Consider the following 18,538-nt stretch of genomic DNA (forward strand, 5'->3'; position numbering starts at 1 on the left):
ACAATTCTCTTCATTATAGGCTAGATACCAACACATTTCTTGGAGCTTCCTTTAACAGATATGTTCTCCATTGGATGGTCAGGTCCAAACCTTAACAACTGTCAACATCATTTTCCCATGTGGCTGCTAGAGAGTGCAGTTTATCCCATAACAGGATGCTTCCCCTCCCCTGCTTGGGAGCCTTGGCATCCTACCTGTTATTTATTCATTTTATATATTCAATGCTAGGAAGTAGGCAAACGTCCTCCCCTCCCAGTCCTGTTTCCAAGAGCCTAACAGTGAGGGATCTTTTCTCTATACATATATTGCCCACACCCACAGTGTGAAAAAAATATGGGGGGGGGGGTGTTCAGAGAGACCATCTCACTAGGGGGCTCAACACAAAGCCTTCATTGAGAAAGGGGAAGGGCAGCAGGGCGAATCTGTCCCCACACGTGCAGCTCCCTCTCAGCAATGCTTTCCTCATCACAGAGGGTGTCACCCTCTTGATGAGACCCCAGGCTGGCTCCACTGGAGCTCCCTTGGAGCCAGCACAACATGGAGGCTTCCCATGTTGTGGGAAAAGCATCCAGTGATGCTTTCACGCCAGTTGGGGACAGGACCTCTGCACATTGTGTGATGGCTGGTGCGGGGCTCTTTCCAATAGTTGGGATGAAAGTATCCTAGCACACTAAATTCCTCCCATCTAGGTCTCTCTGTGCAACTCTGTGGTCAGGGTCTGCCGGAAAGTGATCATCGCCACACCTGAAAGTCTCAAGATCCCTCAAGAGCCCATTTTAATCAAATCCACAAAAATCAAACCCATAAAAGGTGGAGGGGTTTCTTCTTTTTGAATATTCAACTTTTTTCCTCTTAAACTTCACCTACTTCAGACATTATTCAAACATGAGAGAAAGAGAAAGAGTATGCACACACACATGCAGAGCCTGTCATATGCAGAAATCAAAGGCTTGTGGTTGCAAAACAAATCAAATGTGCAGTGGACAAATGGAAATGCACTCAGTCACACCATGATGAGATGGGATTAATTTGTCAGCAGGAGAGAACTGTTCTTTACTCCAGTGATTTAGAGAAAGAAGAGGAGATTATACGGTAGAAAAGGAGTCATGTTCAGTTGGTTGATTGGTAAGTGCTGAATTTGTCCTCCTTCAGGGAGAAGGACATGATAAGAAGAGCTGAGTTGGATCAGACCCAACATCCATTTCATTTAACTTTTGCTCCTATCTAGTTGCCTGGTGTGGGAGCAATAGCCAGACAAACACTTTTGCCAATGTGCTTGCCCCTTTGTCCATACTCCATCCTATTTTGATGGTGTACAGGAACCCATGACAGCCAGGTGCTCCCATGAAGTGACAGATGACACAGAGGGGGTAAATTGTGCACCATCCCAACAGAACAGCTGCTCTCCTTGGCTGTTGGGTTTAGAACTTCATTAAACTTACCAGTAATTTCTTACAATTCATCAACAGAAGAAATCTTGGGCTTTCTTGAAAAGTAGTCTTATCTGCCAGTATGCCCCTATTCACTGTACTACTGGAGGAATCAGGAGTATGGGTGGGAAGCTATATAGCAGTCCATAGACATGATGAGGTTATCTGCAATCTCTGAATGAGAGTGTTCAAATGTCAGGCAGAGGGTATTGTGGATAGTTGTGAAGATATATAACTGCTATGGCTCAATGCTATGGAATCCTGGAATTTGTAGTTTGGTACGGCACCAGCACTCTGGCAGAGAATGCTAAAGGCTGTGTAAAACTACAATTCATATGATTCCATATTATTGAGCCATGGCAGTTAAAGTGCTGTCAAACTGCATACATTTCACAGTGTAGATGCAGCCTTAGAGTTCCTTTTAAGTATTCTGCTCATTGATAGGGTATATGCTTGACACCATCTGAACAATGACACGTCTGCCCTCAAGGAGGATATGGGTCACACTCCCCATACATTTTCTCATTTTTATTGGAATGAGGCAATTCTCCAAGGAGAAGGGCAAATGGAACAGAGCAAGGTAATTCTGGAAAGTGCTTTGTGCTTCTATTTTGTCTGAATTCCCTTCATGCAATCCTTCAAATAAGGCTCTATAGGTTGCAAAACTGTTATCTTTGGTCAATGGAATAGGGTCAGATTCCTGATTAGGAATACCCTTTGGCAGGTTATCTAGATTTACCATTTCAGGGATGGCGATGGCTAATTCTCCGCACTTGAAATACAGCAGTAGTCTGCTAATATTGGAAGTGAAAAGTGTTATTCAAGATAAGAATTCAGATCAGTCCCTGAACAGGTAAAAAAAATTGTTCAGAATGTAGAAAACAGATAAATTAGCATTAGAATTAAATAGTAACCGTTACAAGAATGTCTATTCTACATGGAAGAAATGTGCCTCTGGAAGGATGTTATTTATTTGTAGGAGTTTTCAAAAGTGCCTGACAGTGTAGTGTCGGTAACCTAATATTAACAGGTTTATCATCTAATCCTGCCCATAGGCAAAACTCTACAAAGAAGCACAAAGACCACACATATTTGAAAATGCAGCACAAGATGCACTAAGGCTCTTTTCAAAGACTCTTTGCCCCTGCAGAAGATTTCACTTATTATTAAAGGTGCTCTGTAGACTTGAAGCCAAATACTCCAGGGAGCTGCAATACACTTCTTACAAATCCCAATCATGTAAAAGGGAGTCTTGTACAGAGTAAATTTCCCATCAACTGTGACTTATCTTTGTCAGATCCCTCTGATGTCGTCTACTGTATAGAGTCTGCTACAGAAATGATTACACATACCTGGTTCAGCATCAAGCATCTACATTACATTCTAGTTCATAGAAGCAAAGCTACATGTGCAATGTGCACATGCTGCCTCTTCAGTTGTGCAACTGGGAAGGAATCCCACTGGAGCACTGCACCACACCAAAATACCTGGGAGTTACTCTGGACCGTGCTCAGACTTATAAGAAGCACTGCTTGAATATCAAGCAAGAAGTGGGTGCTAGAAATAATATCATACAAAAGCTGACTTGTACAACATGAGGATCACAACCAGACACAGGGAAGAAATCTGCCATTGCACTTTGCTACTCTGCTGCTGAATACCCATGCCCAGTGTGGAATACATCTCCCCATGTTAAAACAGTGGTTGTGACTCTTAATGAGACACGCCACATTATCACAGGATGTCTATGCCCTACTGTTTAGCTAGTATTGCACCACCTGACATCCGTCGGGAAGTAGCAACCTATAATGAAAGGACCAAGGCCCATCCTCTGTTCAGATATCAGCCAGCAAACCAATGCCTTAAATCAAGAAATAGCTTCCTAAGATCTACAGAGATACTCACAGGAACACCTCAGCAAGCAAGAGTCCAAAAGTGGCAGATTAAAATCTGTAACCTCAATTAGTGGCTGATACCAGATGAGAAACTCCCCCACCCCCAAGGCACATAGAAGACTGGGCAACTTGGAAGGTGCTGAACAGACTGCTCTGGTAACATGAGATGCAAAGCTAACCTTAAGAAATGGGGCTACAAAGTGGAGTCCATGACATTCGAATGTTGAGAAGAGCAAACCACAGACCCTAAAATGCATTCTGAGCCCTGCAATATCCATAACGGAGGACCTTCTTACAGTGACACCAGAGACACTTGAAGTGGCCAGCTTCTGGTCAAAGGAAATGTAGTATAATGCCAAGTTCTTAACTTTGTTTGTGGTTTTTCTATACATTATAACTGTATCTTCAATTCACTTCTGACATGATAGATAAATAAATAGTTGTTCACTTAAGTGTGCACTGTTGGCACATTTCATTGCAACACAACACATTACATTACCATTCAACACAAGAACTGCATAACCATCCATGTTTAACTAAACATGCAAAGATTTATGCTATACAACCCCTATGGAGTGTCTTGACCAATAAGTGCCTCTTTAAAAAAAAATCAATCAGTATTATACTGTAAGTAGTCTCCATGCAGAAAATAAAGTGCATAAATGATATTATTCATCTTTCCACACCCAAAACAGATATTCAAGAATCCAGATAAACAGAAGTTAAAATAACAGTGCTATTACATATATACTGCTAGAAGAGCTATGGAAATATTGTAGCCTTCCAGATGGATGGCAACCCTAAGGAGTTTTATCCAGAATGTCCAATGATTAGTATTGTTGAAGGTTGTAGATCTACAACATCTGGAGAATCACTTGATTCTCATCCCTACACTAGAGCTTTCTCTTTTGCAGGGATACAGATCAACATTTCTGCTTCTTATTAGACTGCAATATCAAGGTAACTGTGAGATCTTCCAGCCTTACCGGGTTGACTTCCCTATGAAATGTCACTGCTTGAGATGAAGGGCAAGATTATACCTCTTTCCCAGTCTGCATATCAAAGCTGGGAACACTCAGTGTTGACTATCACTTTAACATCGGTAACGATATAGCATTTTCTAACACACTTGAAGCAGTAGTCTAATTTGGGCATCCAAAAAAGCTTCTGTGGCCTACACAACTCCATCCCAAAGGAACCATCATAGATTTCACAAGGAACACTCAAGAGGCAAACACTGCTACTCACTGCACAGCATCTTCCAGCAAAAGCAGTCCCTTCACTTTGGTGGCAATAGTTCTAGTTCTGTGATATCTCTGGTACCAAATATATTGCAAGGGCAATTCAGATTATCTATGTTCTTAAGGACTGTAAAACCAATGAGTGGCCCATTAGGTTTATCTCACAATCTTGGGTACTCTAATCGGAGCTGGTTTGTCCATCCTTTGCTACTCCTTCTACTCTCATTTCAGGCTATATAGCCTTGGACCAGTCAAATCCACAAAAAGCAGCCATTTCTCGGGGGGGCGGGGGTTTAACTTGTACCATGGGTTCCAGCAGCTTGGTAGTTTGGTTTTAGTCACTATGTGACTGATAGTAGAGAGAACCATCTGGACCTAACTTTGTGCTATTTGACTATTGGCTTGCAGGCTGAATGTGGAAGCCAAGTGCTTGGAGAAATGACTTTTTGGACTACAATTCTCAGAATAATCCTGGCCAGTAGAGTCATGATCAGAATTGTAGTCTCCCAAAGCAATTTCCCCAAGATCTCCTTCCTTGACCTCTTGGCATAATACTTGCATTGGGTGGAATTTCCATAGCTCATCAAATTTGAGTTAAGCCTGAATAGTCATGTATTTCAAAGATTCTGCCTTGCAGGGTTTATATATATATATATATATATATATATATATATATATATATATGTAAGCTCACAGCAGCTGCTCCCAGAAATGACACAGGACGCCAATCCGTGATCAAACAGGAAATTTTTACTACTGGATGCATATACACAATGAAAGCCAGGATTGGCACACAGACGCAAGTCAACCCTTATATACCCTCCCCCACATTCGAATCCCCTCTTCCCGCCTGACAAAGATCCCGCGCAATATTCCCCGCCAAACCACCAACGGCCCCTCCCAAGGCCACCAGCTGCAATTCCTTATCAGTTCTCCATGTCAGGAATCCGGTTTTTTGCGCCAACATCCAAGGCCAGGAAACCGAGTCCTGACATAATGTCCCCCTCCACCTCTTCTTCTTCCTGGAAGGGAAACATACGTCACCATTATGTCCCTTCTGTGTCTAGCGGGCCTTGGTATTTCTTTAGCAAATTACAATGAAATGTCGGGTGTATCTTCCCCAATGCCTTAGGGAGTTTCAGAGTATATGTCACTTCATTTATTTTGCTAGAAATTCTGAAGGGACCAATATATTTGGGAGACAATTTCCGAGAGGGGGTATTTAGCTTGAGGTTTTTTGTGCTCAGCCACACTAAATCCCCCTCCTCCAACTTATCACCTTCCCTCCTCTTTCGATCTGCAAACAGTTTGTATTTTCGTTGGGCCTCTCGTAGTGATTTTGCCACCTCCTCCCAGTTCGCCTTCATTTTGTCTGGCCATCCTTCCTTCCCCTCCAGCTCTTCCCCCCAACTCGGCAGTTTGGGTAAAGGGGTCACTTCCATGCCGTACACTATTTCAAAGGGGGATTTCCCTGTGGATGCATGACAGGCTCCATTATACGCAATTTCTGCAAACGGAAGTAAATCGGCCCAATCGGTTTGGCATTGGTTTGTGTATGTCCTTAGGAACAGCCCCAAGGTCTGTTGCGTGCGTTCGACCCCCCCATTGGTCATGGGATGGAACGCTGAACTCAGGGTCCGTTCCACCCCCATCAACTGCATGAACTCTTCCCAGAACCGGGCCGTAAATTGTACCCCTCGGTCACTAATCACCTGGTCTGGACAACCATGCAACCGATAGATGTGTTTGATGAATAGCTCAGCCAATTTCTCTGCAGATGGTAATTTGGGCAGCGCTATGAAATGCGCTTGCTTTGAAAACAGATCCATTACCGTCCATATGTAACGTTGACCTCGGCTAATTGGGAGTTCGCCCACAAAGTCCATAGCAATCACTCTCCACGGTTGTGATGGTTCTGCCACCTTTTGCAGTAACCCCGTGGGTTTTTGTGGGGTTGCCTTACTCTGTGCACACGCATTGCACCGGGATACATACATTTTGGTGTCATTCCTCATCCCTGGCCACCAACACTGACGTGCCAACATTTTTAGGGTTTTCGTTACTCCCCAGTGTCCCGCTCCCTTATTGCCGTGGCATCTGACCATCATTTTTTCCCTCAGGTTGCCTGGGATGTATAACTTTCTATGTACAAATCCCAACCCATCCTTCCATTCCACCTTTTCCTTATTTCTTTCCAGCCACTCATCCTCCCTGCATGCCTGCCTTATCTCCTCCTCCCATCCTCCGTCTTTGCTCTCAACCCCCACCAGCCTCTGGCTGCGTTCCGTTTGCGCTCGTGTTTGCACTGCCATGCCCCACTGCCGTTCTGAGAATATGCTCCCCTTCGGGCTTCGCCCCCTCCCTTCATCCTCCGGCATTCTCGACAATGTGTCTGCAACCACATTCTGTTTCCCCTTTTGGAAACGCAGCTTAAAATCAAATCTACTGAAATACTGAGCCCATCTTATTTGCTTTGCTGACAATTGCCTGGGTGAGGTGAGGTATTGTAAGTTTTTATGGTCGGTCCACACTTCAAAGGGGATGCCGCTTCCCTCTAATAGGTGTCTCCACGTTTCTAGAGCCCTCACCACTGACAGAGCCTCCTTCTCCCACACCGGCCAGTTCCGTTCGGTTTCGCTGAACTTTTTTGAGATGAACCCGCAGGGTTTCAACCTCCCTTCTGGGTCCCTTTGCATCAGGGCCGCCCCGTAAGCCCAATCTGATGCATCACAATGGATTATGAATGGTTTGGTCAAATCGGGGTGGATTAACACTGGTTCCTCAGTGAACCTGCGTTTTAGTTCTTCAAAAGCTTTTTGGCACTCTGCAGACCAATTTAGCTTCGCTCCCGGGGACCGCACTTTCACCGTTTCCCCCTTCCCCTTCGTTTTGAGCAGTTCGGTTAAGGGCAATGTTATCTGCGCAAAGTCCTCTATGAACCCCCGGTAGAAATTTGCAAATCCGAGGAATGATTGCAACTGTTTGCGCGTTTGGGGAGGGCTCCACCCCCTGACATCCTCCACCTTTGCCGGATCCATTGCTATCCCTCCCTTGGATATCCGGTACCCCAGGAAGTCTATCTGTTCCTTATTGAACTCACATTTTGATAGCTTTGCAAACAATTTTGCCTCCCTCAATTTCTGGAGCACCTCTCTCACCAATTTGACATGAGATCGTCTATCCCGGGTAAATACAATTACATCATCCACAAAACAAAACACCCCGCGATACAATAATGGGTGTAGCACCTCATTAATCATTTGCATAAATGCTGATCCAGAGCCTTTGAGTCCAAACGGACAAATTAAATATTCAAAATGGCCGAGCGCACAGGCAAACGCCGTTTTCCATCTGTCCTCAGGCCTTATGCGCAACTTGTGATAGGCCTCGATCAAGTCAATTTTCGTGAACACCCTTGCTTCTGACAACCGCGATAGCAAGTCCTTGGTTAGTGGCATGGGGTAGTTGTTGGTGGTACTCACTGCATTCAGCCCCCTATAGTCCACGCACAGTCTCAACGAACCGTCCTTTTTGTGCCTAAACAGCACTGGGGCTCCCAAGGGTGACTCGGATGGCCTTATAAACCCTCGGGCCAAGTTTTTTTTCAATATATTTTCTCAGTTCCTCCATCTCCTTGACCGACATGGGGTACAATTTACTCCTAGGCAACTTAGCATCCTCATTGAGTTCAATCTTTACTTCGACCCTCCTAGGAGGGGGAAGCTGGTCCGCCTCCTTTTCGTCAAATACATCCTCAAAGTCTCTGTATTCAGGGGGAATTTCCTGCACCCCACCCGTCATGTTTTCTTCCCCCTTGCAACATTTTCCCCCTTCTTCGCTCTGGAATGTTATGCTGCCTTCCCTCCAATTGATCTGTGGGTTGGCTTCCTTTAACCATGGCATCCCCAGTATTACATTGTAAGTAGCCATAGGGGATACGACAAAGGTTATGCTGCCTTCCCAGCTCCCCACTTTACATCTCACTTCTCCCACTTCAAACCGTGCCGGGGCCCCAGCCGCCACTGATCCATCTAGCTGCGAGAAGGCTATGGGGCTCTGCAAGGGGGTTTTCTCACATTTCAGTTCGTCTGCTAACTCTGGGGCCATAATGTTTCTTGAGCAGCCGCAATCCATGAGAGCTTTGCAGCTGGCCCACTTCCCCTCCCCTTCTAGCCTGATCGGGAATACTAGCATTCCTGGGCTGTGACTCACCAGATCTCCCACTGGGGCCCTAGAAGGGGGGCTCTCCTCCGCTCTCTTCCCTGCAGCCGGTTTGAACTTTGGGAAATGGGACTCTCCCCCTTTCCTTTGTCTGCATTCGGCAGCCCGATGGCCCAGGCGACCGCATACATAACAACCGCCTCTCTGCTCCTTGGGCCCTCCGGTTGGGGCTTTTCCGACCGTGCCTCTCTCCGTTCTCCGACTCTCCTCCCTTGCTCTCGTCTGCTGCGGCGCCGCTCCTTGATGCCTCTTGACCTGTGCCAAGGTCGTCTCGATGCGGCCGGCCAGCTCAATCCATCCGCCTATGTCCTCCGGGTCGTCGCGATGAAGCGCCCAGGTCAAGATTTCCTTCCGCAGGCCCTCTTTGAAGATCTGGACTTTGGTGGTGTTGGACCACTCTGGGACCTTTTCTGCCCTCAACCGGAATTCCTCCACGTACTCGGATACGGAACGATGTCCTTGGGTTATCGTCTGCAGCTTTTCCCTCGCTCGGACCCTCTCGAGCGGATCCCTGAAGCGCGCCTCCATCGCAGCCAGGAATCGCCTTGTCGATCCCAAACATGGGTCGTGCCTGGCGTGGAGCTGGACGTACCACTCCGCTGCTCCCCCTCTCAGTGTTGCGCCCACTGCTCGCACCCTGCTTGCTTCCGATCCGAAGGTAAGGGCGTTATCTTCTAGATATCCTCTCACCATAGTCAGGAAGTATGCGAGGTTCCCGGCTTCTCCTCCGAACTCGATCCTCAGCTCTTCCCTCCTAGGTTGGTATGGAAGGAGCTGCCTCTCCCGGATCTCCGCTCGCGGTGGCCCTCCCTGGAGCCCTCTCTGCTCCGGGGGCAATTCCTGACGCCCTGTGCCGCGCCCGGCTCCGGCCGGGGGCATCAGGAACGTCTGCTGGGGCGCCAGTCCCCGGGGTCGTTCCTCCTCCTCATCGCTCTCCGCAGCAGCCCTCCAGCTCGTCTGTGTTTTAGGACGTGCCCCGGGTCCCCGGTCACTCCTCTCCCCTGCACTCCATATCGATTCCCCTCGGGGTGGTGGTTCCTCTAACAGGGGGATCAGCTTCTCCATCACCTTTGACATCATTGCGAGGGTGGTCTCCATTGATGCCATCTTTTCCTCCAGGAAATCCAATCTCTGCGGGGAGGGAAACTCTAGCCCACTGCTTTCTCTCGTTGCTGCCCCTGGCCCCTTCACTCGCCTCTGTGTGACTCCGTTGGGCTGGGCATATGCAGTCGATGAAGCCAAGGCATTCACTCTCTCCAGCTCCTCTTCTGCATTTTCGAAAGGGGAGGCTGGTTCTCCCCCCTCCGTTGGATCTTCCTCCCGTTGCATAGGGGTACCTCACCACAGCCGTGGGATGGCACCGAAGAATCCTGGCTTAATGTAAGCTCACAGCAGCTGCTCCCAGAAATGACACAGGACGCCAATCCGTGATCAAACAGGAAATTTTTACTACTGGATGCATATACACAATGAAAGCCAGGATTGGCACACAGACGCAAGTCAACCCTTATATACCCTCCCCCACATTCGAATCCCCTCTTCCCGCCTGACAAAGATCCCGCGCAATATTCCCCGCCAAACCACCAACGGCCCCTCCCAAGGCCACCAGCTGCAATTCCTTATCAGTTCTCCATGTCAGGAATCCGGTTTTTTGCGCCAACATCCAAGGCCAGGAAACCGAGTCCTGACATATATATATATATATATATATATATATATATATATATATATCTTTTGACTAAACAGCAACAAAGCACTACACTCTACCTGCAAGCATTTCCACCAAAAATCTAACTCAAACATGATATTAAATATGACAACAGAAATACTCAACCTCACTACCTGCCTTGAAACATGTGGTGATTGTCATCATGATCAAAAGAAAAATAGGTTTGTTTGGGGTTTTTGTTTTTGTTTTTTTAAAAAGTGATGTGATTCATTTGTCAGCAGGCCAAGTATGTGATCTATGTTGCTTCTTTGGGGATTTGATCAAAGGGCAATAAGGATAACAGAATTCAAGAGAAGAGAGATTGCTGCAGGAGAAATTTCCAAAAGAGCTAAATATATACCAAAGATCATGCAGCCTTTCTCAAAGTACATAGTGCAATATCATGTCATTTGTTTCAGCTGCATAAGGCCAATCCACAGCTAAAGAAACATGGTTTTCATGTTTTTGAGTAAGAATGAACATGGCATCCTGTAAGGAAAGATGGTGCCTTCAGCCCAAAGGTATGTGGGTTCTTTGGTGCACACACAATGCCAGCATACCTCCTATGGATATGCAGTCAGAAGTGTAGCAAAGAACTGTTCTTTGCAACAGCAACACTGAAAAGCAAGTGGAAGGAAGCAGAAGAGGAATCTATAAAGTCCATGGTAGTTACCCAGGTGTCAAATTCTCAAGGAGGCTGATGGAGTAAAGCTACATACTGCATGTAAATGCTTGCAACCCCATGCACTTAAAACTCCTACAGCAAACTACCAAGTTTTTTTGATGGGCACAAGAATTGTATCACGCAGCCATCACCCTCTCTATAAATCCGTCCTCTTGACAGCACTGACATTTGAAAGTGCCTGGCCCCAAGAGCATTGTCATTACTTGTTGTGATCCAGGCAGCTTTTGTTTTGTTTTGTTTAGAAGGTGTTTTATTGTTGATTTGGTTACACTCTCAGCCTGTGAGGTCAGCATCTTTTGAATGAACTCTTTTGTACCATCTGCTTCAGTAAGATATATATTGGTGTATTAAAAATCCACAGCTCTTATTACTTAGAAATGATGCCTTGGTGCAGAGTGTTTCCTATCCACTCAGGCCCCTTCCACACAGCCATATAACCCAGAATATCAAGGCAGAAGATCCCACAATGTCAGCTTTGAACTGAGTCTACACTGCCATATATTCCAATTCAAAGCAGAAAATGTGGTGTTTTATTCAGCCGTGTGGAAAAGGCCTCTGTTTTCCCAAAGCTACCATGTCTTGGTGTGAGTAGTAATACTTAATCTAGCATGACTCTAGACAAGAGAATCTTGTTGTTGCTGCCTTGTTCTGATTTGTGCATAACAGTGGGCTTATAAAATAACCAATCAGCCAATCAACCATTGTATTTGTCTCTGACCTTGGAAATAATGTTTTTTTGGACTTTATGTATTAGATTTTCTCTATGACCATGATGATTGAAGGATTCTGGGAGTTATAGTACCCCAAAAGTCCCTCCCCCCCCCCTAAAAAAAACCTTCTGATTTAGCTGCAGATTAATTCATGTTGTATGAGATTAGATGGATTTGGTCTTCAGTTTGGAAAGTTTTGATCATTTATATATCATGAACTTTTCTGTGCTGCTTTTCTGTTCTACATGGGAGTCTCTTGAATGACTCACAAACCTATAATTGTACAATTATTTTGAAAGAAATAACGAAACTGTTAACAAATTTCATCATAAGCAAATTAGCTAAACCTAAAAAAAACAAGCTGCAGTCTTGTATGTGCTTTTTGTTTTACTTAATGAGAGGGGAGGATCTAAATGAGATAGCATATTGACTCCATAGAGAGGATTCATATAAGGAGACTTCCCACTTTAAGCATTAGATTTAATGGCTTCTTTCCTTAGTTGCGCCTGCATTTGAGATTTGTGAAAGAACCACTTATCCCAGCCTTACATAAAGAGATGCTTTCCAACTTATCCCATTCTCCTAACACTGTGTGTGTGGCTCTGCCATTCTGATTTAAAGTCCCATTTCCAAGCTATTGTTGAATTGGACAGCTTGCCATGGTTGTGCACACCCAGAGATCATCACATACCAGATCATGAGTAGTCTAAGGAGAATTTCCATGTTTTATGTGAACATTGGTTTGGAAGCTTTGTGAAATCTCTTCTGTGTCATTTCAAAAGCACTGAAGAGAGAAGGTCAAATCCTTTCACTGTTCTGTGGGGAGAGTGTGATTTCATCTGTGCATGCAAAGAGGTGCCTTTGCAATCTCAGAAATGAAACATAGTCAGCTTCTAGGAAAGCCAGGGGGAAAGACTGATATAGATGCATAAGGACATCGAGGAAATCGGGCCAGAGTTTGCACACATAATAGCTCAAGCATAATAGTGTTGTTAACAGGATGCCAGGAAAGAGTTATTTTGTCTGCACTGTGAGCATTTGGAAAGAGAGCTGGGATGGAAGATCTAGTACTATTGAGTTAACAAAGGCGCAGAATCATATCTTGTGTTCATAATCTTGGGCATCACTTCGGCATATTTCTCTTTGATACCTTCAACCTGCCTATGTACCTGCCTCTATATTCTATTTATATTCATAGAATCATAGAATCATAGAATCATAGAGTTGGAAGAGATCTCATGGGCCATCCAGTCCAAACCCCAGCCAAGAAGCAGGAATATTGCATTAAAAATCACCCCTGACATATGGCCATCCAGCCTCTTTTCAAAAGTTTCCAAAGAAGGAGCCTCTACCATTGACAATAGGATGGTTAAAGTTCTCTTACAAAACCTGTCAGATGGATTTCTGGGCTATTCTAAGGAAGCTCTGCAATTCTCCACTGCAGTTCTCCTGCGGGCTGATATGGGCGGGATATAAGTGATGTAAATAAATAAATAAATAATAAATCTTCATAGAATGAATATGGAAAAATGGACAAGAAGGAGGATCACTGTTGAAACCTAGACCCAACAAATGCCATACCTAGGCCCAAAAATAAAATTTGACATACACACCCCACCGTGCCCTCTCCTTCATTTGAGGCAGCAGCTTTCCAGGAATTTCTCAACAGGATTTCCCCCTTGAGCACTGTTATTTGAGGCTCTTAGGGGAAGGGGAGGAGAGATGAGAGGGGAGAAGCTTTTTTTAGAAAAAGAAAAACAGAAAGAATGAACAAGCTGGCAGCGACAAGTAACCAAATGCCTGTTCTTCCACATATACTTTAAATCTTGGCCCCAGCTGATTAATCACAGTCAGGCAGCTCTGAGCTTATGACTTTCCTTAATAGCTGAATAATTTAAAACCTCTGTTTGCCGGCATCTTAATTGCTTTTGCATTAGACGCAGGGGCCACTGTGAATGCTGAATGGGACTCACTAGGCGCGCACTCACTCTCTCTCTCATTTGGTGCCACATGGAATAGGTTTATGGGGGGGGGGGGAGTGATCATGGCTTCTAAAGGGGGAGCAGGCAATTTATTTTGCATCGGCTCTGGGTGGCCAGAGGGACAAATGCACTTCATGGTGTGCTAACTCATATTCTTCAGAAGCCTTTAATAGTATTTTAACTTCAAATGAAATTTTAATGCAGTCAAGAGTTGGGTGTCTCTGTGGCTGGCTGTAAAACCACAGGATGCCTTGACACTCGCACAACAAAACTGTACCTGTACTCTCACAAGATTTAAAGGTAGAGCCCAAAGGTAATATTCCATCATGGGTGGTAGAACAGAGTTCATAATTGTAATAATTGGTGCAAGTCACACGTAGCGACCCTATTCATTTCTCTATTTATATAAAACACTACATAAGGTCAAAGTAGGGTAATTTTGCACAACTAATCTAATTATGTTGGCCAGCCTTCCCCAAGCTGGTGCCATCAAACAATGATGGAAATTGCTGTCCAATATATTCGGAGAAGGTTGCGGCTATGAGCCATTCTAGAACTGATTCTTATATTTGTCTCAAAACATTTTCTACATAGATTTGTATTGTGTATAGTGAAAAGACAGACAGCTTTCTTTTAGATACTTCTTTGTGCTATTATGTATATCACATGTATCCCCTATTCATTGGCTGTGTTGTTGTTATGTTCTTATGTAAGGTGACTCTGTTTTGCTGAGATTTGGAGCCTACGTCTCTTCTAATGCTTAGATCAATACCCCACTCTGACTTTATGCTCCCAGTATACCACTAGACACTGTTCCAGGTGTAATTAATCATTTCTCACTACTGCAAAAATCCTCTAGGTATTTTGGTCATATAAGCACAATGATAGATTATTTTAATGGGTTTATTATCATGATAATAATATTAGTATTTATTTATTTATTTATTTACTTTGCTTATATACCGCTGTATCTCAAGCCCGAAGGCGACTCACAGCGGTTGTTGTTGGTCTTCTACCAATAGACAGCACTTTTCTGATATTGTTTGCACTCTGTGTTTCAATTATTTTTAAAATTATGATTTTTAGATGATTTTATATTGTTAACTATAGAGCTTTTTGTTGTATATATTACTGTTGTTAACCAGGAAAATAAGATACAAATGATGTAAGTTCAGGAATGGTCAGGAAGACAACAGATACGTTCCCTGGGAAGCCCTTTGCAGTGATCAATCCAATATCATTGAGCGCATCAAAAATGTGGACTGTTGTCAATTAGAATTAAGAGTTCAACACTTCGGTCCCCTTTGTATTTTGTCATGAATTTTTTAAATGGCAGAAAATGACCACTTTTACTTTTTCATCTCCAAGACCTCCATACATTCAACTTTGCCCCCCTCTGCCTTTTGCAGCCACTGTCATCCTCAATGAGCTAAACTGGACTGAAGCCTTGGAAGATGTATTTGTTGAAAACCGGAAAGAAGACCCATCATTGCTGTGGCAGGTCTTCGGAAGTGCCACAGGCGTTACCCGCTTCTACCCAGGTTTGTTCCATGCAAAAGTAATTGAGCAAAAATATACTATTTTAAATGTGAGCAATTTATTTACATTCTATAATGTAGAATATAACGGGGTACCTAATATAATACAGATTGGACCAGGATTCTTTGGAATTGGCAATAATGAGACTGGATGTTTTCATATCTATGTTATTCTTCATTCGTTCAGTCACTTCCGACTTCTTGACCTCAGTGACCAGCCCACGCCAGAACTCCCTGTCGGCCGTCACCACCCCACATCTATACCTATACCTAAATCTACATAAAACAAAAGGCAAAACAACCATACATAATGAATGACTTCTGTCAAAAGTTATAGAATTGCTCTAGAGTGGTATCCAATCTGGGAATGTATTAAATCTTCCAGGATGACTCCATAGTAACTCCCAGTGGAAATATGCCATTAAATTGCTTGGAGCACCTTCAAAATTCCTAAATAGGATATATTTTGCCAGATCCATATAAGTGAAACCTTGAGTACAATTCCCACAACTATGGGCAAGCAATTCTTTCCCTACTTAACTTAAGAATGTTGCTCTGAGCTCCACAAACAAAGGGCAGAATAATCCTCAATGCGATTGTTGCTTTGATCCTGATGCAGAGCCATCTTCTCTAGGTGGTATTCAGTTGGGATTAATTATTATTCAGTTGGGATTAATTATTAAGAAGACCCAATTATAACCAAGGGTAAGAGAGTTCAAAGTGTTGGTTGGTGTTGGTTGTATTGTGAAATTATAAAAATAAGCCTCAAGAAAATTTGTCATAACACTAGTGTATTTATCATTCCCTTTCTTAACACTAGATTTTAAAAATCTTATTGTATTGTGTTAGAAAAACAAGCCAAATAGGCATGACTTTCCTGGGGAAAGAAACAAAGGAGTGTATTTGTGGGAAAATATAATCTGCAAAAAAAACTTTCGAAATTAAAAATTATATTTGAAAGAAAGTTAAACACATCCATTACTCCTGTATACTTAATACAGGAACGTGGTCCATACAACTGTTTATAACAATTTCCCCCAGAATCTAAGGCCAGAATGCTGTCAAGGAAAACAAGTGGTCATATGGCATAATCCATCACCTGGGTTCTGAAGCAACTGCACTTCTGTTCCCTTCCGTTCTGTAGCATCCCTGCCAATTTGTCATTGCTGGTCCAGTCTCATTTTCTAATAAAACTTTCCAGAGAAGCAACACATTTGCCTGTACTATAGCTGGAGGATCTCCCTATCTAACCTTTGCTTTGTCCCTTCTACACCTATCAAATCTTCTAATGTCAACACCTTCTCTATTTGCAAGAACAGTAATAGGTTTATTAATTCTTCTCTTTACAGCCACCCCTTGGAGGGCACCTAATAAGATTGACCTATATGACGTCCGACGAAGACCTTGGTAAGTGCAGAGTAAAGAAGCCCATGGGATCTGGTGCACATTAGGTTGCATAGCATAGGAATAATTGCATAGCTTATCCTCAGAGTTGCTGGCCATTGACCTGTGTAAAACACACACACACACCCTCAGAGATACACACACAAACACTTACACATACTTTCTCTTTACAGTGGTATTCTTATTTTAACTATGGGAAAGTTTGAAGCAACTTCCTTGGAAATCATTTATACCGATGGTGGGTGGATTCAGTTGAGACCTGGTTAACTTTCCTTGCTGCATTGTTTACCATCCTAAAGGACCTATTGTGTGTTATTTTTCAGGGAGTGTTTTGATTTTTGGACTGTATGGCCTTGTGGTTTCTTCCAACTGTTATGATTCTGTGCATGCAATTGCTGATGATCGGTTAGTTAGTTTCTGAAGGATACTTCCAATAGTACAGTATTCTTCCATAGTCTAATACCCGGGGTGATAACCATACCAAAAAAAGACTGCTGTACTAACTGATGTTAGAGTTTCTCCTTTGTGTTCACAGATTCTGTCTCCATGGATTCAAGTATCCATAGCTTGAAAAAACAAACCTTTCCTTTGCCGTTTTATATAAGGAGCACGTGTTACTATGCCACTGTGTATAATGGGACTTAAGATTTGGTGTTCACAAAATATTCTAGAACCAAATCTGAGCAGATACCAAGCAGAAACTCTGTTCTAGCACATTAGTTCTTGATACAGCAATTAATATAAAAGAGAAATCCATAAAGTAGATCATACAGGTGTGCTAAACAGTGTCCATGAACCTGTTGCCATTGCATTGACAATGATATTACTATCCTGGAAAGGAATGGATTGCTTTTTTCAACAAATATATATCGTATATACTCGAGTATAAGCCGACCCGAATATAAGCCGAGGCACCTAATTTTACCACAAAAAACTGAGAAAATGGATTGACTGGAGTATAAGCCAAGGGTGGGAAATGCAGCAGCTACTGGTACATTGCAAAATAAAAATAGATACCAATTAAATTACATTAATTGAGGAATCAGTAGTTTATATATTTTTGAATATTTACAAAAATGGTAATTTAAGATAAGACTATCCAACTCTGATTAAATGATTATTTACCTTCTTCAATGTAAATGAGCTTATGTATCCTTTCAATAATAATAAAGAGAGTAACATAATAAATGGAATAAGAACAATAATAAAAAGAGTAAAATAATGAATGTAGCAATAACAACAATTATACAGTAAAATAATAAATGTATAATAATAGAGTAAAATGATAAATGTAATAATAATAAATATAATAAAATAATAAATGAAATAATAATAATAATAACAACAACAACAACAGAGTAAAATAATAAATAACCTTGACTCGAGTATAAGCCGAGGGAGACTTTTTCAGCCTAAAAAAAGGGTTGAAAAACAGCTTACACTCGAGTATATACAGTAATTGCAGTTTGAGTGCTAGAAAAGCACAGTTATGCCTCACAATAGAATCTACCAAAGGTGATATCCCCCATAACAAATGTGACAAGTGTGTGTAGAGTAAATAAAGAATTATCTGAACAAGCTCTTAAAGTCATGCATTAAAGAAAGCAACCATGCATCACTTAGAAATAAGCGAAGTCCTATTGATCTGTCCTTGGTCTGGTTCCAAAAAAAAATGTAGATGGTATATAAACCCCCTATTACAGTGTTTGCATTTCTTAAACTTG

General features: G+C 43.0%; 1 protein-coding gene across 3 annotated transcripts in view; it reads left to right on the forward strand.

The window, feature by feature from the left end:
* Nucleotides 1-18,538, forward strand: part of CACNA2D2 (calcium voltage-gated channel auxiliary subunit alpha2delta 2) — an 809,616-nt gene that overhangs the window by 641,739 nt on the left and 149,339 nt on the right. For all 3 annotated transcript variants that reach the window (XM_067463620.1, XM_060765787.2, XM_060765788.2), the window contains exons 7-8: nt 15,282-15,413; nt 16,760-16,817. In XM_067463620.1, coding sequence (XP_067319721.1) covers nt 15,282-15,413; nt 16,760-16,817 — 190 coding nt within the window. The remainder of the gene's footprint in view (nt 1-15,281; nt 15,414-16,759; nt 16,818-18,538) is intronic.

Source organism: Anolis sagrei, chromosome 2 (assembly GCF_037176765.1).
Source record: "Anolis sagrei isolate rAnoSag1 chromosome 2, rAnoSag1.mat, whole genome shotgun sequence".
Lineage (NCBI taxonomy): Eukaryota > Metazoa > Chordata > Lepidosauria > Squamata > Dactyloidae > Anolis > Anolis sagrei.